The sequence below is a fragment of the Vicugna pacos genome, chromosome 10 (assembly GCF_048564905.1).
Source record: "Vicugna pacos chromosome 10, VicPac4, whole genome shotgun sequence".
NCBI lineage: Eukaryota > Metazoa > Chordata > Mammalia > Artiodactyla > Camelidae > Vicugna > Vicugna pacos.
This window is the reverse complement of record NC_132996.1, coordinates 50,326,416-50,352,631: the sequence shown is the minus strand read 5'-3', so window position 1 is coordinate 50,352,631 and position 26,216 is coordinate 50,326,416. Positions and strand designations below refer to the sequence as shown.

The 26,216-nt window shown below is 32.8% G+C and overlaps 1 protein-coding gene across 1 annotated transcript in view; it reads left to right on the top strand.

Annotated features, from left to right (window-relative positions):
- CSTF3 (cleavage stimulation factor subunit 3) overlaps window positions 1-26,216 on the top strand; it is a 61,724-nt gene that overhangs the window by 27,486 nt on the left and 8,022 nt on the right. Inside the window, exons 4-15 of the mRNA XM_006198329.4 lie at window positions 15,904-15,936; window positions 16,314-16,411; window positions 17,328-17,394; window positions 17,478-17,512; window positions 17,597-17,723; window positions 19,278-19,355; window positions 20,106-20,268; window positions 22,632-22,741; window positions 23,129-23,245; window positions 23,507-23,581; window positions 25,047-25,190; window positions 25,573-25,675. Of these exons, the coding sequence (XP_006198391.1) occupies window positions 15,904-15,936; window positions 16,314-16,411; window positions 17,328-17,394; window positions 17,478-17,512; window positions 17,597-17,723; window positions 19,278-19,355; window positions 20,106-20,268; window positions 22,632-22,741; window positions 23,129-23,245; window positions 23,507-23,581; window positions 25,047-25,190; window positions 25,573-25,675 (1,150 nt within the window). The remainder of the gene's footprint in view (window positions 1-15,903; window positions 15,937-16,313; window positions 16,412-17,327; window positions 17,395-17,477; window positions 17,513-17,596; window positions 17,724-19,277; window positions 19,356-20,105; window positions 20,269-22,631; window positions 22,742-23,128; window positions 23,246-23,506; window positions 23,582-25,046; window positions 25,191-25,572; window positions 25,676-26,216) is intronic.

Below are 26,216 nucleotides of genomic sequence, written 5' to 3'. Positions count from 1 at the left end.
TTTAGAGGAAAATGGTTATGAATTTTATTTTTATTTTTATTTATAAATTATTAAATCTTATTTGATTGGCTTATTAGTTCCAGAAGTTTATAAAGTTTGTAGTATGCAACAGTTTGTTAGAGTCAGAATTTTTACCTATATGTGTCACTTTAATCTTATTGTTAAATGTTATAAATACTTTATAAAACACTTCAACTAATCTTGAGTGACATTAGTGTCCTATTCTATTAGTTAACACCCATTTATAGGTTTGAAAATTACCTAAGTTAAATTTTTATGGTAGTACCTCTGTAACTTTTTATCAGTTTGTGTTAAGGATTTTTTTTTAAAGTGCTTAAATTCTACTAGATATTTAAAAGTTACAAAAATAATCATTTGCCTTAAAAATATTGTTAAATAGTTTTAACAGTATTATACATCTAATTTTTTTAAAGATATTATTTGTTTTTTGGAGGGGTGGGTAATTAGGTATACTTACTCTTTTTTTTTTTTAGTGGAGGTACTGGGGCTTGAACGCAGACCTTGTGCATGCTAAGCATGCACTCTACCACTAACCTATACCCTCCCCCTACTTATTTATTTATTTTAATGGAGGTACTGAGGATTGAACCCCAGACCCCCTGCGTGCAAAGCATGTGCTCTACCACTGAGCTGTATCCAGCCACCAAATTTCTGTATGCATAATACATATCCTATTTCTTTTATATACATTTTTAGAGTATTTGGAATGTTTGAGAATTACATAAAATTGTTTAGAAGCCCCAAAAGGTGATGTGTCAACTAAAGAGTTTTAAAATACATATTTTTTAAAATATATTTTTAATATTTTGGAATATATATATTTTAAATATCCAAGATATAAAAGGGACCTATGAAAAGTCATCTACCCATCCTTAAGTCACACAATTCCCCTCCCCAGTGAAAAATGTTCAGCTTATTTTTTCCTCTTTTTTTACATGAACACTTGCCTCTTTTTTAAAAAAAAATTGGGGAGGGGTAGGTAATTTCTTTTTTTTAATGGAGGTACTGGGGATGGAACCCAGGACCTCATCATGCATGCTAAGCATGCATTTTACCACTGAGCTATACACTCCACCTAACAATTACTTCTTATGTTTTACACATGGCTTTTTTTTGTTTTTTGGTGTTCTTTTTTTCTTAACAAAATAAATTTTAGAGATTATTTTTGTTGTTTTACAAGTACTTATTCCATATTTTGTTGAATCTGTCTCCTACTAAAGGACATTTAAGTTCTTCCCAAACTTGTTTTATTACAAATATTAGTACATGGAATATATGTGTACATATTTTGGTCTGTGTAAGTCTATCTGTAGATTATTCCTAGCTGAAGGAATTGCTGGATCAAAGAGTATGAGGGATTTAAATTTTTTTCTATATTCAAATTACCTTCCACAAAGATTGTAGTTTGAAATCCCATTAATAATCCTTGCTTTTGAAAGAGTCCACTTCCTCACATCATCTTAATGCAGTATGTTACACTTTTTGATTTTTGCCAGTATTCATAGGTAAACAAGTATAATCTCAGTGTGGTTTTGATTTGCATTTCTTTTATGTATGTGATTATACCTGTTATTGATTTCTTTTTCTGAGAGTTGATATCCTTACTCCATTTTTCTGTATTGTTTTATCTTCAGGAACATTATACATTAGGGGGCTTAAGGGGAACTTTTAACTTTAGCATGATTTGCTATTTATTAGTTCAAGCAGTTTTGACATAACATTTATATAGTATGTTATCTTTATTGCTTATATTTTTTTTCTACATGTCAGATTGGAAGGAATGGTAAATATGCTCTGAGGTGAAAAGCCAGTATTTTCAGTTGTTATTTTGGTATTCGTGACATGCTTTAAATAACTTTCTTTCAAATACTTCTTTCGTGCTTAGATTTTCAATTAGTTGATCAAATCTATAATTTCCCATTTAAATCTTTTATTTGCAAATTATTTTTCTCATACGGGTCTTGAGTTTTTTATATTCTTGCAACTTGGCATTAGAAAGCCATGAGGAGACTTGAATACCCATATGTAATGATAATAGTTTTAAGTAGACTTTATTAAGAGTATGTTTCTACTGATAGTTATGTATTTTTCCCTTAAGTTGATTTGCCTATAAAATATTTATGACGGGAAATCCTGATTTACATTACAGACTCTGAGTTATTTAATAAGGTTACTGAGAATAGTGGGCATCAGAAATGTGAAGGCATTTTTCAAGAATCAGAGTTCCCTTTGAACTGAATTTTATGTATAAGGATTATTTAACATTAAATTTAAGCTGGTTTTCTCAATGGTGAGGTAAACACTTCATAAAACCTGGTTTTCCAACGTGGAAAGCCCTCCTAGCCAGTAGTGTATCTCAGCTGTAGCAAGTTGAAAGTCCATTCTGAGATTATTGTGTGCATATTGTGGAATGATGAGGGGATGTGGGAAGGGGAAAAAACAGTTGTCTTATCCCTGTCCTGTCTTCCCTTAGGTTTAGGGATTGATTGGGAAAGGGCTGTCAGGAGTTCAACTTCTTTGAGAGACAGCATCAGAAAACTTAATTTTCCTATTACTTTTTACATATCACAGCTTTTGATAATCTGACATCTCCACTAACCTGTTACATAAAGCCTGGACAAAATTAGACCTGTGTTTTAGGACCCACTAGAAAGGCTGGCCATGAGCTTATTAGATTACAAGAGCCTTCCTCCAGAAGGCTAAAGTAACATCTTTACAGGCTAAAGTAACATCTTGATCCAGGGCTTGCTATACAGGTTTTTTCCCCTTCAACTTTTCTTTACATTTCTGTCACAACACAACAAAGGAATTCCAGTATAGTCTTTATTTCATTCTTGTCTACTAAAACCTTAATGGCAGTATTCCATATAAAATTTGAACTTAATTCTTTATTTTTGGTGATATCACTGGAAAAATATCATCACAAACATACATTTGTCAGAGGTAAGAGGCAAACTACAAAGCAAATATTTCAAACTGTCTAAATCAAATTCCAGAGAAAATAGGGCATGCTTTTGTTAAGCCTTTAAATTTAGTCCTGTTTGATGTGTAGTTTATTGAACAGGAACCATACCATAATAAAAGTGTTTAAAATTTTTTTAAAGTAAAAAAATATGTATTTGGTCCTGTTTGGAGAAATGCACTTAGGAACTTAGAAAGTAAGGAGAAAAGTTTTAAAATTTAAGTGCTTATTAGATGATTTAATAAACATTCTGGAGATAACACTTAACATTTCAAAGTAGGATTTAACCCATTAAATAGTGTTAAAATTTCAATTTTGGAGCATGTCTATCAGAGGAAGAAGTTTCATGTCTTAATCTCATTGATTGTTCTGGAGTTTAATGTTTTTTACCTGAATTTTTTCTTTCCTTTCATGAAGATTTGTTAGCTATGTCTACCTATTTAAACCTCTACTTTCAAAATCCCAACTCCTCATCTTTTAGGTGGCTATTTAAAAGCAGTTACATGGGAAATGAAAACCATGTTTCATTCAGAAGAATAAATGAAAAATAAAATTGATTTGGGTGTTTGCATGGAACCATGTGAAAATCTATTTTAAAACAGTTTTAATCAGTCCTTATCCACTTTGTAAAACTGTTATTTTATTTTGGTTTGTTTCACAGTATAATTCTTAGCATTCTTTTTAAAACTTTTTATTGAAGTGAGGCTTTTTAGTTAATGTTTTAACAAGAATTACAGAACTTATAATGAGCTTTCTATAAAAGTTGTGCATTTTACATTTTTACATTTCCATTGATAATAAGATATTAATTCCACAAGTTAATTTTGAGTGTGCAATCAGTGATAGATTTTTATCCACATTCATTTAGCAACTGTTTACTGAATGTCTACTATATGTTAGGCACTATTGTATGTGCTATAAAATAAACTGATAAAAGTCATTGCATTTTTAAAATGATGTTGACTCATTTTCAAATGAAACAATGGAATTACACTTAGAGTACTGGAAAGATAGTTATTGTATGCTTTTGTAAACAATTGTCACTAAAGCTAAAAATGTAGATGAATAAAAATCTTGGAATTAAATAGTTCAGTTTTAAAAGGCAAGCATAATGAAGTATTAAATGAGTAGAAGTTGAAAGAAGAGAGATGAAGGAAGAAAATAAACCTTGTTTAAAAAAAGAAATAAAACATATTTTTCTTATTTAAAAAAATAATATAATTCATGTTTATTGCAAATAATTAGAAAAATATAAGCATAAATGAAAGAAACATGCTATTTTCACTGTCTTTTACCGCTTAGCTTTTCTAGACATAGCTATCTATAAAATCTTATAACTGATGTGTAACTTATGCTTTTTTACATGGTAGCATATTTTTGTATTATTGTTTATTATACAAAATCACTTTTAAATATGCCAAAGTAGTCCATTTTGGATACATGCTATTTAACCAGCCCTTTATTGTTGTACATTCATTATTGTTTACAGTTCTTTGCTTTATAAGAAACTAACAAATATAATTTTACTTAAATATCTTTATACATTTATAATTTCTTTAAACTTTTAGAATTGATATTTCACTATCAACAGTTGCCAACATGATCTTTCAAAAATTGAACCAGGTCATAATGTTTTTTAATTGCTTCAGAATTTTAGTAAAAATGGCCAATGTATAGTTTGTCCAAGAGTAGAGAGGAAATGGTTAAATAAATGTACAAATTTGGTGAAAAAAATGATTAGGAAAGATTATTTGATACAGATTTTTTTAAAAGAACATGAAACATTAGGTTATTTCATTAGCAAATAGAAATAAACTGCATATAGGATTGAGAAAGCTAGAATTCATGGATCTGTGTTGATAGGGAAATACTGGGAGAGGCAAATTGCTCAACATGCAGAGAAATGTAATCCACTGGATTTACATCCACTTCATTGTAGAGGAGCTTAATCTTGTTTTTGAAAAATGATTTTAAGAAAAGTTAGATAAAAGCATTACCCATGATACTAGATATTTAGTGTAAATGTTGATTTAGCAGTATAAAGTGTATATAGAATGAATTAGTTACAAAGAAATGCATAGAAAAACTTACATTTGATGTCACTGAAAATTAGGCAAGCAAAATGATACTCTGATAGGAATCTATCAAAATGGGGAGGAAAGTATCTTGATTTATGAGACTAAAATAAGTGACTAAAATAAAGCTTTTGTCCAATGATAATTAACTTTTTAAAAATAGCAATTCTGAATTTGTATGCAGTGAGATGTATAGTGAGAGATGAAAAAATTATAAAAAGTTTTGAGTAAATAGTTCTCTACTCTAAAAATTTTCCCCTCCACATGTTAAAAAGTTGTTGACTATACTAATGGAAAATTAACTCAGCAAATGAGAGTGGAGTGACACATTTTCTAAGGCAATGCATAGAATTCATGTGTAATCTTAGTGAAGTTATACTATGGAATAATATTTTGAGTTTTCCAGGAAGGATTTTTATTTTTTTAAGAGAACAATTCATAAAAGCTGAAAATTAAGATAGCAGGGAGGAGAAGGCTATAAATTGATGTGAAAGAAATAAACTGATACGAGACTTGAGGGAAGTGAATCAGCACACCTACTTGAGTACTTCTCTCGTGCAGTACGGAATTGATTCCGTTTCTGAGATCAGTGGCTTATAAAGTTGTTTGACATTTCTGGTAGCTCAAAGATCTTAAACAATTGTACGTATTTCTCATTCTCAATTTTAATTTGCCATTGAAAGAAGATCTATGTCATATATCAATGTTGAGAGAGTGATGGGAGAGGTGGTGTAGCGGGGCTAGAGTAGCAAAACCAATGAGCCAGGAAGATTAACTAGTAATCTTTGCTACTTCAGACCAAATTGCTCTTTTTTTTTTCAAAAAGTGAAGTATCCTGTTCTTTCTTACTCAAAATTTTCAGATTAGTTATTTTTGAAAAGTAATGATTTGGCATGGTGTTTACAAATGTGTTTACTGGGAGAAAAGAGTTTAGACATTAAGTGAAATAGGCAGTATCTATAAATGTCAAGTGAGGATTGTTAACAGATGCCCTATAAATTGGGGCAAAATCAAATTTAGGTGAAAGTTTTATCTTTGGCCATCTTGTTTTAAATCGGTTTTGCCTGATTTACTAGCAATTAATAACTTTTTTAGCTTTATAGGCTTGGCTAAGAGAATTTGAGAGCATTTTTAAATGAATTTTAAATAGAGATGTTTATAATCAGAGAAAAATATTCATGAATTACTCAGGATAGGAATTTACTGTCCCAAATCAGCTATGATTTTTTTTCCTCTTAAACAAAAACCCAGCTCTCTTTACTGCTGTGAAATTGTGCTATAGAAATAAAATCTGTCACAGAAATAACTGAGAAAAGTTATCTCTATTCTCCCAGTGATAACAGTTCTGGCTAACAATTTTGTGTGCATTGCTGAGTCTCTTGCACTCTAAATAGACACAGGGGGTGGAATGGGAAGGATAAGTAGATGGATAAACATACTAAATGTGTATCTATTTTTAAATTTCACTTTTTAAAATAATATATTGTGGGCATATTTCCCTTAGGTATTATAGATACATATCATTGCTTTTACATTTTTATGTATATATGCATAATCCATTCCGTTATTTAGACAAAGGGTAATTTATTTAGTCATTCTGCCTTTGGTCATTTAAGTTTCCAGATTTTGTGTATTATTGGCACTCTTTCAATGAACATCCTCATACCTCTATCTTGGTAAAGAACAGTATAGTGTAATGGCCAAGCTAAGCTAAATCAGCTGTGCAATCTTGGGCAGCTTACTGAACCTTGTCCCTCAGTTTTCTCACCTTTAAGTAGTGAATAATAGTACTTTACTTGATTGTTGTTCTAAGGATTGAATGAGTTAATACATATAAACTCTTAGAGTAGTGCTTACATACATTAAGTATTAAGTAAATGTACAGCAACTACCATGACATTTTTATCATTTTTGTTCCCATGAAAAAATCTCTCTAGTTTTTCCCTCTATATAACTTTCTCTCTGTTCCCCTTCTCCTAATTCAGGCCACCATTACCCAACTTAAGGATGACAGAACAGCGTCTTAGCTATTCTCTCAGTTAGTGCCTGCTCACCACATTCCATGCCACTGAAAGCCACTTCTGTCTTCTTTCCCACTTCCCCCAACCCTACCGGTGAGGCAGTTTCTGTACTTTCCTGATCGGGTGACATCCAGTTTTTGTGTATCAGGTTTAAACTCTGCTTGGCTTTTTAGGCCCACTGTAATGGACCTCCACCACAATTAGCCAGCCTATTTTCCCAAAATCTATCCTTTCTTGTGTGAATGTTTTCACTATTATATAGAAAACTTTAGAAACTTGTATTATTTCATTAACTTTTTTCTCATTGATGGCCAGGATTCCATCTGCACAAGGGTTTTCTTGATAACACTAATTTGCATGAAGCTCCTATTCCTCTTGATTTTATAAGACAGTGCAAATATTAAATAATTTCAGTTTAGTTCTATGTTCTTTTCCAATAATTTTGTTTCTAACTAGATTATAAACTATTTCAAAGAGTTCAGTTCCATCTTTCCATGTTTACTTGATAAATCTTAAACACACTGCAAATACTTTTTAGTTCAGAAAATAGAATTTTAATATCTAATTGGGTTAGTACGAAGAATCAAAATGAACATAAATTTAATCCAGAACTGAAGATAACCATAATTTTGCTTAGCATATTAAAATGTCATCATGAGATTATAAGTGGTTTATACTTTCTACTCATATTTAACAAATGTTATTTCTGTGCACATTTTAAGTGCCTGGAAGAACTGAAAATTTATGGGACAGCAGCAGGATTTTGGCTAATATTAAATCTAAATCTGTGTATATGTGTATGTATGCATACATTTGTAACTGCATTTAATAGGAAAATTATAGTAATAATACAATATGTTGTAGGAAAAATTAGGAAGTACAGACAAACAAAAATTTTAAATTACCTGGTTTATTTGTCTGGCTCCCTCACTAAAATATAACTCCATGAATTATAGAAATTAGTTTAATCCACTGCTGTATCTCCAGAGCTAGAAAAGAGCCTGCCACATAGGCATATAATCATCTGTTGAATAAAAATGAATTGAACTGGGAGATACTCCTTTCCTGATATCATTACTTTGAAATTGGGACTGGGTGGTGGAAAGGAAAAATGTTCTGCAGGTACTCTGGCAACTTAAAAATCTGTTGTTTGATCTTATAGTGCCTTTCTTCAAAGTTTCCCAAATTCTTTAAACCTACTTACATTGTGTAATCTAAGGCACAGGGGACTGAAAAGCAGCAGAAAAGAGTAGTCAAAAAGAGTAAATCAGTGGAAGCTGGGGTTTATATTTAGGATTCCATTTGCTTTCAGGTTTCAGGATTGTGGCTGAGCTTTTTGGATAATTAAGACAAGTAGAATTAGGGACTTCTGCAGCTCAAACTTAATTTAAATTGATTGTCCTAAATTCCACAAAAGTGTGTGTGCTATGCTTTAGAGCAGAAAAGATACAGAGAACAAATTAGGAATGTGGGTTTACAGTTAATTCAACTATTCACATTTAGCATAAGCAACTGCCATGTAAACTCACTTGAGGTGGGGCCTAGCCCTGCCTCTACTGAGTGGATCAGTAGTGTCTTAAAAACACAAGCACTGACTTGCCCCAAATTGTTATTATATGAAAACATAAAATATAGAGAGACTTTTTTTCTTTAGATTTTTTTGCTTGTTCACTTTCCTCTATCTTGTCAGGTGGACTGCCAGATGACTGCCAGGTCATCCTGCCAGTTGGGTTCACTTGTCAAGTGTTTTTGAATCATTTGAAATCAGTTGTGCAGTTAATTATTAATGATTCTCAAAATTGATGTTTTAAAAAAATAACATTAAAAAAATCCTGATGTTACGGGATTTACTGGTTCTTTTCCCCTAAGCTGTATTATAAGAAAAAAATGAATTTGAGGAAATCATCCAAAATGCTAGTGACGTGCAGAGGTTTAATTTTATAGTCATTTGTACCAACATTTTATAAAATGTTCAATGGAATATGTTAACATCATCTCAGAAAAACTATTTTTGAAGAGTTAAATATCATGACTTCTTTAGATCTTCATATAAAAGTATTTCAGGTAAAAGGCATAACTAATCTAAACTGTGTTATAAATGAACATTACCATAGTTAACCAAAGGTTTATTAGACTTTTCATCTGACATTTTTATGACAACATAAAATATTAAATACTCTGCTGTAAATGATCACTAGTTCCAGTAATCGCTCAGAGGATAGTTTTAATTTCAAAAGACAGTGTTCAATTAATCCTTGGGAAGTAATTGTGAAAGTTAACAAACAATTGGAAATAGGAAGTGTTCAAAAGTTAGGAAATAATTGTTTTACTCTCCCCCAATACCACCCATTTGAATTTAAATAAATTAAAAGTTTAATTAATCTTGATAGAATTCCACTTATCTTCCTCCTTTATAAAATAAAAATAGTAGGAAGTTGACAATTTAAAAATTTTTATTCCTTTTCCTCCAGAGCAACTTTTCATATCTTGGTTAAATTCAGATAATTCGTAAAAAGTAATATTGCAATTGTATGACAAAATTTTATAACAATAGATATATCAAAGGATAGTATTAAAAATTATCCTCAAGTTTTTCTTATAATCATTTTTAATTACAAAAACGGAGGGGAGGGTATAGCTCAGTTGTAAATGGTGCTTAGCATACATGAGATCCGGGATTCAGTCCCCAGTACCTCCATTAAAAATAATAATAAGCAAACCTAATTACCTCACCTTTCCCCCCAACTAATAATATAACCACATTATACAAGCTTTGAAAGAACAATCATTCCCTCACACTAACATATAAATTGTTCATTTTTTGGTATATTTCCAACTACTTAAAATTTTTTTTGCATTAGAATAATTTGGAATTTCTGCGAAACATAAATCAAACTTTTTAACAGTCACCTCAGATGATTGTTTGCAAGTTAGAGAACCAAAGACTAAAGATAATTTTTAAGAGCCCCTGTTATTTAAACTTACATAACATTACTTTTAACAGATAAGATGTGAGCAAGTTCTAATAGGCTTTGCAAAATTATGTGTATTATGTAATGGGTTTTAAGTGGAAGCATTTTAAATTTTATTGAAGTATAGTTGCAGTACAATATTATATAATTTACAGGTGTACAATGTAGTGATTCACAATTTTTTAAGGTTATACCACATTTATAGTTATGATAAAATATTGGCTCTATTCCCTGTGTTGTGCAGTATATCCTTGTAGCTTCTTTTACACCTAATAGTTTGTTTGTCTTAATCCCCTACCTCTATACCACTCTGCCCTTGCCTCTCCTCACCGATGACGTTTATTCTCTGTTATCTGTGAGTCTGCTTCTCTTTGTTATAGTCACTAGTTTGTTGTATTTTTAAAATTCCACATATAAGTGATATACAGTATGTCTTTGTACGACTTATTTCACTTAGCATAGTGCCCTCCCAGTCCACCCAAGTTGCTGCAAATGGCAACATTTCCACCTTTTTTATGATTGAGTAGTATTCCATTGTATATGTATACCACATCTTCTTTATCCATTTGTCTATTGATGGACACTGAGGTTGCTTCCATATCTTGGTAATTGTAAATAATGCTGCTGTGAACATTGTGGTGCATGTATCTTTTCAAATTAGTGTTTTTGTTTTTTTCAGATATGTGCTCAGGAATGGAATTGCTAGGTAATATGGTAGTTCTATTTTTAGTTTTTTTGAGAAACCTACATACTGTTTTCCACAATGGCTGTACCAATTTACATTCCCACCAGCAGTATACTAGGGTTCCTTTTTCTCTAATCCTTGCCAACATTTGTTATTCTTGTTCTTTTTGACGGTAGCCATTCTGACAGGTGTGAGGCGATAACTCAATGTGGTTTTTATTTGCATTTCCCTGAAGATTAGTGATGTGCAGCATCTTTTCATGTCCTTGTTGGCCATCTGCATTTCCTCTCTGGAAAAATATCTGTTCAGTTCTTCTGCCCTAGATGGAGGCATTGTCTGTTGGTTAATGACAGAAAGATCTAAAAATCCCTGATGTCAAAATAAAATTCAAAGCAGTATTAAGAATTTTTATTTTTAAAATTTAAATCAAGCATTTGTTATCAAGTAGATTCCTATATAAATGTACATAACTGTGCTAAGTATATTTAAGAATATTTAACTTATAGGTAACATGTTTTCATATAAATCTAGTAAATAACACCTGGGATAACATTAGTAGGTCAAAGGCAGGGTGTTCACATGTTCTTGTGATAGTTTCAGCAATAATGGAATTTGAATATGACCTTCAGCATAACCTTTGCTTTTCCCTCAAATGAGGCCAACTATAATAACAACATTGATCTTTCTGGCTACTTGGTTTACATAGCTCTGTTCAGAGAAGATACAATGAAGACTTTATATTCTTTGGTTCATAGTTTTGTTAATTGGTATGATTTATGAGTACCTGGAATGTCTAGATGCTTTATTTTCTTTTCAGTCCTTGGAAAACAATTCATAGTAGATATTATTGTTTAAAAGTGGAAACACAGGTGCTGGGAGAGATTCAGTAGTTGATACAAGGTGATCAAATTAATTTTATCACACTGCTTCTCCAAAGCAGGCTGATATTTTAAAAAACTGAATGATGTTTTTTAAAAAATGAGATGTCTGCTATGGTAATGCTACGTGTGTAGGCTCTGTGAGTCTTCCTATATTAGCCAAAAATGTCTTTCTCTACATATCTGTTTTGAACTAATCAATTCATGTTGGAAAAAACTAGAAAATTTTTTTTACATTTTTTACATACCCATTTATAGTCATAATTTTTACTGAAATGCATAAATAGAATCATACATGAAGTACCTTTTTTCTTGTCTTTTCCTCCCTCCACCCGTAGAACTCTGCCCACCATAACCATATTAACAACTTTGTTTTACAAAAATGAATTATATTACACATATTTAAATCTTTTTTCATTCAATAAAATCTTGTGGAAATTTCCCTAAATTACCTGTTATAGCATTAATTCATTTTATATGGGCACGTAAAATTCCATGATGTAGATGCATCATAATTTATTAGATCATTTCTCTACTGGTGGACATTTACTTTGTTAACTGATTTTGCTGCTGCCAAAATTTGCAGTAAGTAATTTTATACAAACACTTTATATCCTGGTGCTTTTACTTCTGTGGGTAGGCCCTAGGAAAAAGATTGCTGTGTTTAAAAGATGAGTAATTTTTATTTGAGTAGCTTTTGCTGGTGGCCATAGCAATTCATATTTCCTTCAGCAGTGTTTGAAATCACTTTTTCTCATTGCTTTAGTGGTGTTAATACCCTCTGACAGTTTTATCATTCTGATTATTATAAAGTGATAGCTATTATTTTCATTTGTTTTTCCAGTTCTGGAACTTTGTACATGGTGCCATGTTATTTTTAACCATTTACATTTTCTCTTCTGAGAATTGCCTACCCTTATTCTTTGGCATTTTTCCCAGTGAGTAGTTTTGGTTTTCCTGGCCAGTTGTAAGCACTGTATATTATCTGTCATCTGCATTTGGGAAGCTGGTGACTTGAATTCATCTTTCTTCACTCCCACTCTCAACTCAACCTGTGTACCTGTACTGAACCAAGCAGCTGGATGCAAGGAAACCTCAGGCCTATGGCAGTCTCACAGAAGAGGGCTCGTGGAGAACTTAGGGCAAGGAATAAGAAACACCTGTAGAAATACTTAGCACCCTTCCCCTGTCTTTCTGCCCCAGAGGAATGTTGACATCAGCCTTCAAGAAATCAAAATGGAGCTGAACTGGCAGGCTGAGTCCTCCCTACTCTTGAGCAAATATTTCTCTCTGGTTTTTCATCTGAAGACTACCAACAGCCAACTTGCTGTCTACACCTGTTACACAGCTGTCGTGGTCAAGAAGGGTCAACTACTACACTAGGACTGCCAATTCTGAGCTCAGGGAATGGACAGAAAAAAATAACTGCATATCCAAGGATCCAGCAACAGGAAAGGAATATAAACAAACTGTTGGGACAGGCCCCCAGCAAAACAGAGCTACAAAATAATAGGAACACAGTGAGACTGAAAGTGCAGTATTAAAAAAAAACAAAAACAAAAACCCTCTGGAGCCAAAAGCCATTATTTTTGAACCGACTACAATGGTCAAATGGAGGAAAATGGTAACATGGAGATTTAAATTTGTGGCCCAGAGAATCTAGTGGAAGAAATATTTTTAAACCTAAAGCAAAAAGGTAAAGAAAGGGTAAAAATAACAGATTTTTATGATAGAACAAGGAGACCTAATGTGTATAATGAGATCTCTAAAAGGAAAAAAAAGGAACAGATTGAAGAAAGGCAATTTTAGAAAGATGAAAAGTCTTGAGCTGAAAAGGACATGAGTCTATAACTTCAAAGGGCATGCTGAGTTCCAGGCAGAATTTGTGGTAATAATAATAAATGTCAATTACTAAGTGCTCACTCTGCCAGGCAGTGTTCTTATGGCTTTATATTTATTAACTCACTGAGTCCTTACAACAGCCCTACGATATAGGTGAGGAAAAAAGAGGTTAAGTAGATAGAAAGTGAATCCAAGAGATGTGACTCCAGAGCTTTCACTAAACTGCTTCAAAGAGCAAAGACCTATATTTAGGCAAATCTTGTTACAATTTATGAACTCCGGAGAACAAGGGTGAAATCTTCCAAGTTCCAGGGAGAAGGAGCAAGTAATCAGCAAAAGAAAAAGAGTCTGTCACCAGAGTTGTGATTTGTAGTACCATAAGCAGAAAGCAGTGGGAAAATTTATATGTACTACTGATTGAAAAGGACCATAAGCCAAGATTTCTCTAACCAATCACATTATTTTCCCCTATCAGGCTGATACAAAGATTTGCTAGTTTATCACAATTGAACAACTAACCCCCGCTACCATCTGATGAAAATACTCAAAGAAAGGGAAATCTAATGACATTTAACCTTGGTCTTCACAGATGCCATTCCTCCTGCCTGGAATAACTCTTCCTTTTCTGTAGCAGTCTAACACCTCATTCTTTTTTTTCTTTAATTAAATATTGGTTTACAATATTGTATTAGTATCAAGGGTACAACAAAGTGATTCAGTTTTATGTATACATCTATTTTTCAGATTGTTTTCCATTACAGGTTATTACAAGATATTGAATACAGTTCCCTGTGCTATACAGTAAATCCTTATTGCTTATCTATTTTATGTATAGTAGTTTGTATCTGTTAATCTCATATTCCTGATTTCTCTCTCTCTCCCTTCACTGTTGGTAACCATAAGTTTGTTTTCTATGCCTGTGAGTCTGTTTCTGCTTTGTATATATATTCATTTGAATTATTTTTTTAGATTCCACATATAAATGATATCATATAATAATTGTCTTTCTCTGTTTGACTTAGTATAATATTCTCTAGGTCCATCCATTTTGCTGCAAATGGCAATATTTCATTCTTTTTAATGGCTGAGTAATATTCCTCTGTGTGTGTGTGTGTGTGTGTGTGTGTGTGTGTGTGTGTGTGTGTGTATACATATATATGTCACATCTTCTTAAGCCAACTATTTGTTGATATGCACTTGGGTTGCTTTTAAGTCTTGGCTATTATAAATAGTGCTTCTGTGAACATTAGGGTTCATGTATCTTTTTGAATTAGAGTTTTCATTTTTTCTGGATATGTATGTACCCAGGAGTGGAATTGCTGGATTGTATGGTAGTTCTATTTTTAGCTTTTTGTTTGTTTGTTTTATGAGGAGAGGTAATTAGGTTTATTTATTTGTTTCTATTTGAAGGAGGTATGGGAATTGAACCCAGAACCTTGTGCATGCTATGCATGTGCTCTACCACTTGAGCTATACCCTCCCCCCTATTTTTAGTTTTTAAAGGAAACTCCTTACTGTTTTCTATAGTGGTTACACCAATTTACATTCCCATCAACAATATAGGAGGACTCCTTTTGCTCTACACCCTCTCCAGCATTTATTATCTGTAGACTTTTTGTTTGTTTGTTTGGGGGGAGAAGGTGATTAGGTTTTTATTTATTTATTTTTAGTGGAAGTACTGGGGATTGAACCCAGAACGTTGTACATGCTATGTACACACTCTGCCACTGAGCTATACCCTCCCCACTTACTGTAGACTTTTTCATGATGGCTATTCTGACTTAACACCTCATAACATCTTAACTTCTTTCAGGAAATATTTTGCAACCCCCTAAGTCTGAGTTTTATGCTATTCCTAAATGTTCCCATAGCACCTTGTACTTTCCCCATCTTGGCACTTGCCCTCATGAAATTGAAAGCTCTGTAAGGACATAGGCAGACTATACACATTTTGTTCACTGTGGTAGCCCCAGTGCCTAGCACAATGTCTGAAGTATATAGTAGGTTGACTGAATGATTAAAATTTATGTATAGTAAAAATCAGCAAATCTCTTTTTTGCCCTACTCAGATTGTTCTAGTAGTAGCTATTCAGGGAAAATAAAGCTTTAAATTTGTCTTCAGTAGATACTTAAAGCCCCATTCAAGTATTCCTTCTTTATATTTCTATATTTATCTTGTGGCTGTTTTATAAAATTTTAAATTCACAAAATTACAACATAAATGAGTGTATAAAATTTATCCCTGTAGAGTCAATTTATGTAAGGCATATTTACAATGCATATTATCCATGTTGGGTTCAAACTTCTATTATTTGTTCTTTTTGAAAGGCAGAATTAACAGGAAAGTGTACAAATGAATTTGCAAGATTAATCAAAACACTCAGATACAGTGTTTTAATACTCTGAAAAGAATTATGTTAATCCTATTTTTCTCTGTTTCTCTGCAGATTAAAGCTAAAAATTATGACAAGGTCGAAAAGGTGAGTTCTCTTAAATATACTTTGAATTTTATGCTGAAGTTAATTTAGGACTTAGCATTTTACTGTATTTGCCTTATATATATTAACAATTATTGAATCGAGGTAGTAATTATATGGGAGTTTATGGTACTTATTCAACTTTTTAATATGCTTGAAATGTTCATAATAGAATTTTGGAAAAGAAAATAATTATATTCTACTGACCAGAATTATGAGAATGATTTTGATTATGTAAATAAAATAGAAGGAGTTGTTATTTTCATGAATCTAAAATTCATGAAAGGAGCTGTATTTGTTTCTTTAATATTCCATTGCAACTATGTACATGTGAAATTTATTTAACTGTAGATTCTGGTAATATTTTATTATATTTACAGCTATTTCAGAGATGCCTTATGAAGGTTTTGCACATTGATTTATGGAAGTGCTATCTTTCATATGTCCGAGAAACCAAGGGTAAACTACCAAGTTACAAGTAAGTTAAATCAGGATTTTAAGAATGCAAGTCTTCTCCAGGCACACAGTCAATCCCATAGAAATTCACATCTTCTCTTAACTCCAGATGAGGAACTGAAGGATTTAAAAATTCACAATTCTTTGAGAAGTCAGTAAACCATGGAAAAAATACTTCAAAGAAAGCCACTGGCATTAGACTTCTGGAGAATTAAATCATCCAAGCCCCTCTTCTATATTGAAACATTGTACATTTGCAACACCAAATCACTTTGTTAATAGGCTTATTGTCAAACTTAATAAAAAGCATCTTATTACTTGTCATGGCACAACTCTTGGCAGGTTACGATATGATATACAACTTAAGAATTCTGAGGCATCTTTGACAACTGAATTGTTGTGTAGTTGACCTCCTCAGTAGGACTGACCCCCATCTATCCAACTTTGCTGATCTAAATAATGGACCTTCTCAAATGCTGTTTTTGTATATAGTAAACAGGCAAATTATTTCTATAACCAGAATTCTTAATTTTCTTTTCCTCATATCCTTTACTGTCTTATATTAAAGAAGTTTTTTGTCCCTAAATTTTACTTCAGAGCTAATAGATCTTCAGACATAACTTACCTTCTTAATCAGATATTTCCATGTTTGAATCTGCTACATATAAGATTAAGCAGTTTAAAGGATTAAATATAAATAAAACATGGCCTCTGTCTGTGATAAGCTCACAAGCAGTAGATAAAATAAACAAAGTATATTAACTAATTACAGTAACAAACTAAACACAAAAGAATTATTTTTTTATATACTTGCAAAGATGTCTGTACATTTTGTTTATAAAGGTTTAAATGGTGTTTTTTTAAATATTGTGTTTTAGTTGTACATACCTTTTAAAAATATATGATTTTTTAAAAAATATCTTTCACATTTATTTCAGAGAAAAAATGGCTCAAGCATATGACTTTGCACTGGATAAAATTGGAATGGAAATTATGTCTTATCAGGTAGAGTTAAATCTTTTTAATAGGTATACCTAATAAATTTGAAACTACCAAGAAAGATACTAATATTTTATTTTATTTTTTAGATTTGGGTGGATTATATCAATTTCTTAAAAGGCGTGTAAGTATTTTTACAGTTTTATTTTCCATGTGAACAGTTGATTTAACTGTAATGTAATTGATGGCATTTCTTATCCAATGCCAGGGAAGCTGTTGGATCTTATGCAGAAAATCAGAGAATAACAGCTGTTCGAAGAGTTTATCAGCGAGGTTGTGTTAATCCAATGATCAACATTGAACAACTGTGGAGAGACTATAACAAGTATGAAGAGGTAAATTAGACCAGAATAGTTTATTATTATAACCAAGCCATTTTAATTTTTATATATTGTGGATTTGTGGATTCTAGCCTTTCTAATATCAGATACCTGGATATCAGTGCTGCACATGTTTGTTTTTATATTGATTGAATGAAAGAACCACTCCTAATGTTTTGATAGTCTCATATTACTGTTATTTTTTACAAAATATCCTGGGAGAATTATAATTCTTACAAAACTATTTATTCAGTGCTAAACCACATCTGCACAATCTTGTACACACATGTGACCATTGATCTCTTATGAAACAGTTCCTTTTTAGAATTGTTTTTTTAGTAGTAATAATGAGTTGCAGATACACCTCTTTCACCCAGTTACAGTGATGTGATTATTGCTTTGCAACTGTGAGATGTGGGTCTGTGATCTAACATCTTTGTCTCATCAGTATATGCTTTAACCAACTGAATTGCTAAGCCCATATATGTAAACATGCATGCCAAATAAGCTCTATCTTTAAAAGAAGGTTCCTTACATGTCTCCTGTGGTTTGGAAGAACTATGTAGGATATTGAAATTGTTCCCTCATAGGCATGGGCAATGGTTCTCAAACTTTTTGGTCTTGGGGTTTTAAAAAGTATTGAAGACCTCAACTGAGACAACATTGTAAAATGATTATAAATCAATAAAAAATGTTAAAAACAACAACAACAACAACAACAACAAAAAAGTATTGAAGACCTCAAAGAACTTTTAATTTAATGTGGCTTTGATCTAGCAATACTTAGAATATTGGAATTATAACTAAGAAATTTTCAAGTTATTTTTAAATCATTTAAAGTTTACAGTAATAAACTCCTTACATTTTAACATAGGTAGCATTAAAACAAATTGTATTTTCCAAAACAAGGAAAAATTTTATGAGAAAAGTGGCAGTTTCATATTTTTACAAATCTCTTTAATATCTAGCTTAATAGAAGACAGTTAGGTTTTCTGCTTCTAAATTCATCCTGTTACGTATTGAATGTCATGTAGACTCTGAAAAACTCCACTGTATACCTATGAGAGAGGCAAATCGTGTCTTAGTATTATATGAAAATTGTTTTGATCTCATAGACTCTGAAAGGGCCTTGGGGAACAGGAATCTTTGGACTACTCTGAGAATTGCTAGGCATGAATGATAATATTTATGTCCCCTTGTGACTTCTGCATTTATTTTTAAAGTTATGCAGACCTAGTTAGAAAAGCCATGGCTATTTACCCAGATGAATCTGTACATCACTCTTTGTTAGTACAATTTTATGTGAAATAATTGACCCTTTCTAAATCATTCCCTATCTTTAGAATTCCTGACGTATGGAAACTTACTGCCAGCTCATGACACTTGGGCAGATCCTCCAAGACCTCTTAAGCATATAATATGATTGAACCTTTATTTTATTAATAAAAAAAAAATTTCTTAAAATAAACAATCTAAAGTAGTTTAGCAGATGAATAAATTAACTATTATACTAACATTAAAAAATACTTGATTTTTAAAATAATATACATTTTCCTTTGTTTTTCTTAGGGTATTAATATTCATTTAGCTAAAAAAATGATTGAAGATCGGAGTAGAGATTACATGAATGCTAGGCGTGTAGCAAAGGTATGGAATTCCATCAGGCTACTTACTTTTATGTTTGTTATGAGTATGTTATTTACAGAGGAGCTTTCCCTGTCTGGTATTGCTCTTAATATTTTCAATCATTAGCAATCGTAACTAATGACAATTACATTTTCTGAGCTGATATTAGAAATGAAATACCTCTTCACAGACATGTTAAAGGACAAAATAGAATAAATGAAGTTTAGAAGAAATTATAGAGGCAAAGTTCTACTTAGAATTGACCAAGTAGTTGTTATCCATCCCTCCTTCTGCTCATACATGTCTGAACACTGTACTATTCTGTGGTCTAACGACATAGCTCTCAGGGACAGAGTTTTGTTTCGTGTATACATACCTTTCCATTCATTGACACTGTTAGAAGTTACAGAAAATAGCCTACTACAACAAACTATTGAAATTTTAAAAGACAGATAGTTTCTCCAAAGATGGAATTAATGACGTCAACAGATCATAGTCATGTTGATCTGTGTGTGTAACTCCTCTGTCCTGGAGAGTGACTTCCTAGACTACCTGCAGAGAGGGTCCAGGGGTGTTCTCTTCACCTGTTCTTGGGTAGGTAATCTTCTGTTATCTTTCTCCTGCTCTTAGTTTTTAGGTTATATTAACAAAGAGTATTTGGGGGGAAAAAATAGGCATTTTGAATAAAATATTCCAAACTGAATCAATTCCATTCCATACATCTTAGTGGTTCTTAGGCTCACCACAGAATTCTAAATGTTTGTTGTCTAGGAATATGAGACAGTAATGAAAGGTTTGGACCGCAATGCTCCCTCGGTGCCTCCTCAGAATACCCCTCAAGAAGCTCAGCAGGTGGATATGTGGAAGAAATATATACAGTGGGAAAAGAGCAACCCTCTTCGTACAGAAGATCAGACCCTTATAACTAAAAGAGGTAACAGGATTAACCCTCCTGGGCCTCCAATTACATGTATGTTAGGCCACTTGATGTTGTCTATTCTGTAGGTTACTGAGGCCGTTATTTTCCCTAGTCTTTTTTCTCTTATGTTCTTCAGATTCAGTAATTTCTATAAATCTGTCTTCATGTTCACTGATCTTTGTTTTATCATATCCAATATGCTGGTGAGCCCATCTAGTAAATTCTTCATTTCAAATATTTTACTTTTCAGTTATATAAATTTCCATTTTGGAAATTTTTGTATTTTTTATAGTTCCTTTTTTATAGTTTTTCTTTCTCTGTTGAGATTCCATGGCCATTACCATCTTTTTCTTTATATCCTTAAACATTTATAAAAGTAGCTATAAAATTCTTGTCTGCTAATTCCAACATCTGGGCCATTGTGGGGTTGGTATCTTTTTCTCTTGACTATAGGTCACATTTTTTTTTTTGTTTTGTCACGAGTCTAGACATTTAAAAAAAATTTTTGGACATTGTACAGATGTGTAAATGATACATAGTAAAGACTGTATTCTGTTATATTTCTCTGAAGAATGTTGAGTTTTATTTTAGCAGGAAGTTAAATTACTGGCTGATCGCCTGGACCTTGTGGAGGCTTGGTTTTACACTGTTAGGATGGGTCTGTGTTAGTAGCCTTTATCTCACAGTAAATCTCAGTCCTGGGGTAGAGTCTTTGCTCCTAAGACATAATGGAAAGTTCATGGTGTTTACCCAGACCCTCTTAACTTGATGGGACTCAGATTCTGAACTCAGATGGGTCTCCATTACAGCGGGCAGCTGATGAGGTGTCTGTCCAGCCTTTTCAGCTTTGCATTCTGCTTGGGTTCTTTGTATTCTTCCCTGTGTATGTCTATTTCAGAGTCAGCTAAAATAAAGATTTGAGGGCATTTATGCCCACATTTTCAGGTTCTATCCTCTGTGGCTCTCTTTTTGGGGACTTTCCCCCTTAATTTACAGCTGCTCTGTAACCCAGAATTCCATGTTACTTACCTCAAGGTGGTTAAGACTTCAGCATTTGGCTCGAGTTCTAGCTATCCCAGAACTGTACACACTGGGCTGTGCCCTTGAGGGGAAAAGCTGTGTTAAATATGGATCTCACCTAGTGTGGTTCCAGTTTTTTAAGGGCTCAGTCCTCTCTTGTTTCTTTTGGTCATTCTCTAGTGCCTTTAAATAGTTGTCTTTTGTATTTTAGGTTTATGATTTTTATTTTCAGGACAGTTGGTCTGATACAGACTACTCTGCCACTGCCAGAACTAGAATTTGGAACTTCTAAAAATTCCTCCAGGGAAATATATACAAGATCTTGTGGTAGCTCACAGCGAAAGAAAAAAAAATGTGACAATGAATATATGTATGTTCATGTGTAACTGAAAATTTGTGCTCTACACTGGAATTTGACACAACATTGTAAAATGACTATAACTCAATAAAAAATGTTTAAAAAAATAAAAATCTCTCCAAGACACACTAATTAGTAAGTGAAAAAAATACAGTGCAGAACTGTGTGTATGGTATGTTGGCTTTTGCCTAAGAAAGGAGAAGATGAAAATATATACTCATACTCCTTGTATTTGCATAAAGAAACTGGAAAGATACAACAGAAATTAATTTCAAAGTTATTACTTGAGGTGAGAGGAATAAGATGGGAGCAGAGGGGTGGGAGTGAGAACTTTCACTGTATATCTTCTCTTTCTGATCTCTGACCCATATTGCCTATTTGAGAATAAAATAAAATTAATTTGAAATAACAGTTTAAAAAAAATTCCTCAATCCTGCCTTGCTCTCTCACGTGGAGGCCTTTGCAAATACTGGTTTCTTTGCCTACGCCATTTTCACACCTACTTCTGTCCTCTGTGCACTCTACTTACTCTCATCTGGCCAGATTCTATCCCTTCTTCAGGTTTCGCTTAGATGTCAGTTCCTTAGTAAAGCCTTTCTTGAGTCTCTAAACTATGTTAAGTCCTGCTACCAAAAGTTTGAAGAGTACACTGTACTTTCCTCATCATAATACTTACTACTTTTCATAACTGCTTTGTTAATATTGATATTCCCAATATGCTGGATTTCTTGAGTATAAGGAGTCTTATTCACTGGTGTATTCAGCGTCTTTCACATTCTCTAGCATATAGTTGGTGCTCAATAAATATTAATTTAATAAATGATGGATGTGTGGGGCTAGGGTGGATGAAAGTGCCAAAAATCACTAAAGCTTTTAATTTCTAATTAGCATTTATTATTGAGGACCATGTCTTAGCCTAAAGATTTTATTCTGATGCTTGTATTGGTAGTTTTATAAATGATATTAATTCTAATTGAATGTTGCAAATGTCTTCCCTTAGTTATGTTTGCTTATGAACAGTGCCTGCTGGTACTGGGCCATCACCCTGATATTTGGTATGAAGCTGCCCAGTATCTTGAGCAGTCAAGTAAACTGCTAGCAGAGAAGGGGGTGAGTATGCATTTGTTTCCCCTTTTTGGTCTTTTTGTGGTTTTGATATAGCAATAATTTGCTAAAATATAACACTGAATTTTGGTAATAAAGAGTAAGTGTTGAAAACTTTAATTTTATGTCAGTATGAATCTTGGTGATGTTCTTACATGATTAGACAACCTTAATCAGGATTAAAATATAGTGGCTATTTTTTAATGCATTAAAGTGATGAATCATTTAGAGTATTTATATGATTTTTCTTTATGTTAAATAATAGAAAAAGTCTTTGGAATTTTTTAAGAATCTAGGAATGCATATATTTCCATAGGTATACACATATGGGTGTGTGTTTTATTCTCTTTCAGCTATGTGAAAATTATTGTGAGCTTTCTTTTTTTCTTCTAGGATATGAATAATGCCAAATTATTTAGTGATGAAGCTGCTAATATATATGAAAGAGCCATAAGCACTTTATTAAAGAAGAATATGCTTCTTTATTTTGCATATGCAGATTATGAAGAGGTGAGTTAAAGTATTTAGAACTTTCCTATAATTGGATATTTTACTGCAGCACTGAATTTGTTTTCTAGCTGCTTTGCCAGGCGTATTGCTTTTGGAAGACAGAGATGATGCAAAGTGAACAGTTATTAGTTCTTAGCTTACTATATATTTGTGCTCAAAGCAGGTGCCATTGTGGGGTGCAGCCCCTGGATTCCTCAGAGCTCAAATCGTGCTTGTTTATGAATATATATATTTATATCCACTTCTTCTCTGCCACCTTAGAGTCGCATGAAGTATGAGAAAGTTCACAGTATATATAACAGACTTCTGGCAATTGAGGATATTGACCCCACCTTGGTGAGTAACTTTACAAATCTCTTTCCCACCTTGCAGTCTGCTTTAATAAAAAATTTTAATTTACATAAAGGAAAATTCACTGTTTTTGTTGTATAGGTCTGTGAATCTTGACCAATAACATAGAGTCATGGACCACTATCACAATTAAGATACAAAACACTTCAGTCATCCCACAAAATTCCCTCATGTGACCCCCGTTGTAGTCAGCCCTTCCCTGTCTCCCAACCCCTGGCAATTACTGATCTGTTCTCTGCTTGATTTTTTTTTTTTAATTGCAGCAATATGCTACAGCCACAGTGGGGCTTTCTCAAACGCCTTCCTTGTGATCATGGTTTGAATGCCATATAAGTGTTGCTTAATAAATACTTCTTTTTAAATAAATGGAGACAGGAGAAATCAACATTCTAGGAAGCAGTTGGATAGGAACTCACTTTATCCTGAATTCTGCTCTGTAACGGTGGTTTTCAAAGCCCTGAGTTTCTGTGAAAGTGCAGTGGAACTCTTCCAGTGGGAGGGGGACAGGCCCATGTGTAGAGCCCTAGATCCTCTGCCTCAAGTCAACTACAGCCATACTCCTTTTTTGTTTGTTTGTTTATCTTGGGATTCCACTGCCCTAATTGCTTGCATTTATTCGTCATTTAAAAATTCATTTAGCAAACTGATCTGTGCTATGTACTGTGCTAGATTCCAGGAATATAAAGATAAATAAGATAAAATTCATTTCCTGACAGAACTCATAGTTCATTCATCCATTTATCCATCTATCAAAACTGGGCAACGTAATTTGACACCATCACAACTGGGCAAATCAGGACCCTACTGATAGTCACCCTATGTATATATAAATGTCCCAGGACATTTGTTCATTGAACAAGCGTTGCATACTAATCATGTGTTGGGCACTCTGTAGATGCTGAGTATAAAATGGTTCATAAATAGTGTATCAATAAAGTTACATTATATGGTTTTAGAAAACAGTGGGCCTTTAAAGCAGTAAATCAAGAAAATGTAAAGTTAAACATATATTGTTAAACATGCTTGTATTAGACCAAACCTTGAGTTTTCTGGGTGTTGGCTTTCATTAATGGAGTGTTTTCTAGTATTTTCACTTTTATTCCCTCCTTAAGATTTAATTTGCATGTTCTGGCACTAGATAATTGTGATGATTGCAAAACCTTGTGAATATACTGAAAAACCATTGAATTGTACATTTAAAGGGTGAATTTTGTGCTATGTGAATTATATCTCAATTTGAAAAACTTAATTTGTATGCATCTTTAATATCAGAAAAAATTTGCTTGTGGATTTAAGTAATACAATATCTTACTTTTTAATTTCTTGGGTATTCAAAATTGCTTTCTTATAAAGCAAACATGTTAGTGTAGAAATAAGGTGAGCCTGTATTGGATGCTACAGGGATCACGTTCTGCCTAATCTGTAGAAAACAAATACTTTTTTTGCGTAGGTATATATCCAATATATGAAATTTGCAAGAAGAGCAGAAGGTATCAAATCTGGAAGAATGATATTTAAAAAAGCAAGAGAAGATACCAGAACCCGCCACCATGTCTATGTTACTGCAGCACTCATGGAGTATTACTGTAGTAAGGTAAGCACTGAAAAAAAAATATAAAGGTAAAATAATTTGCTTCATCTGAGATACATTAATTAAAAGAAAGGCAGTCCTAATTCCTATCATTAAGCTTTAATTGCTCTGTATCATAAAGGAAGCCTAAGTGTATCTGTATGAGATTACCTGAAGCATCATTCATATCCCCTTTGCCTGCTAAGTTATGCCTTATTAAACTCTGTATTTCTGAATCTAAATCCCCTTGAATGATTTTTAGCTCTGCAGTTTTTACTTAACATGATTTTAATCTCCATTTTAATTTTTAGTGTACTTTGTCATATTTAGGTGTTGTAGTTTTAATAGTCTCTGAGTATCTTCTCTGACATTTCATGAAAATCAGTACTTTCCTCTCTACCTCTAGGACAAATCTGTTGCCTTTAAGATTTTTGAGCTGGGGCTAAAGAAATATGGAGACATTCCAGAATATGTCCTGGCCTATATTGACTATCTGTCTCACCTCAATGGTAAGTGGATTCTAGATCTGTGATGGTTACTTAATAAGAAACCAACAGTGTCATCCTCTGAAATTATGTTGCTGGGCTTTTTTCCTTCTCAAACGTATTATAATTCTGTCATCGCACCAGAACCAGGCACTTGATAGGCACTCAAGAAATGTTCGTGGCCTGTCAACTAGGAATTGATGCTTACTGAGTAATGGTTGATGCCTTTTGACTCTGCAGGATGGTCTTTAATACAGCATCAAAGTCCCAACAGTCATAGGATAAAGCCACAGATCTCTAGCTACCAAAACTCAAACACGCCCAAGGAGTAAAGTAAAATGCTTTGAGGCTACAGGGGAAGAGATTTCAAAAAGAAACATTATGTTTATGAGCATCTTTATCTTTATTTTCCTATTTTGTTATACTAATAGTAATGGCCATCCTTTATTAAGTTCCTACCTTATACTCGGCACTAAGCCAGGGGATTCATATATATATCTCATTTGGTTTAGTTAATCACAGTTCAGAGTATATGTAATTTCATGACTAGGAATAATCTGGTATA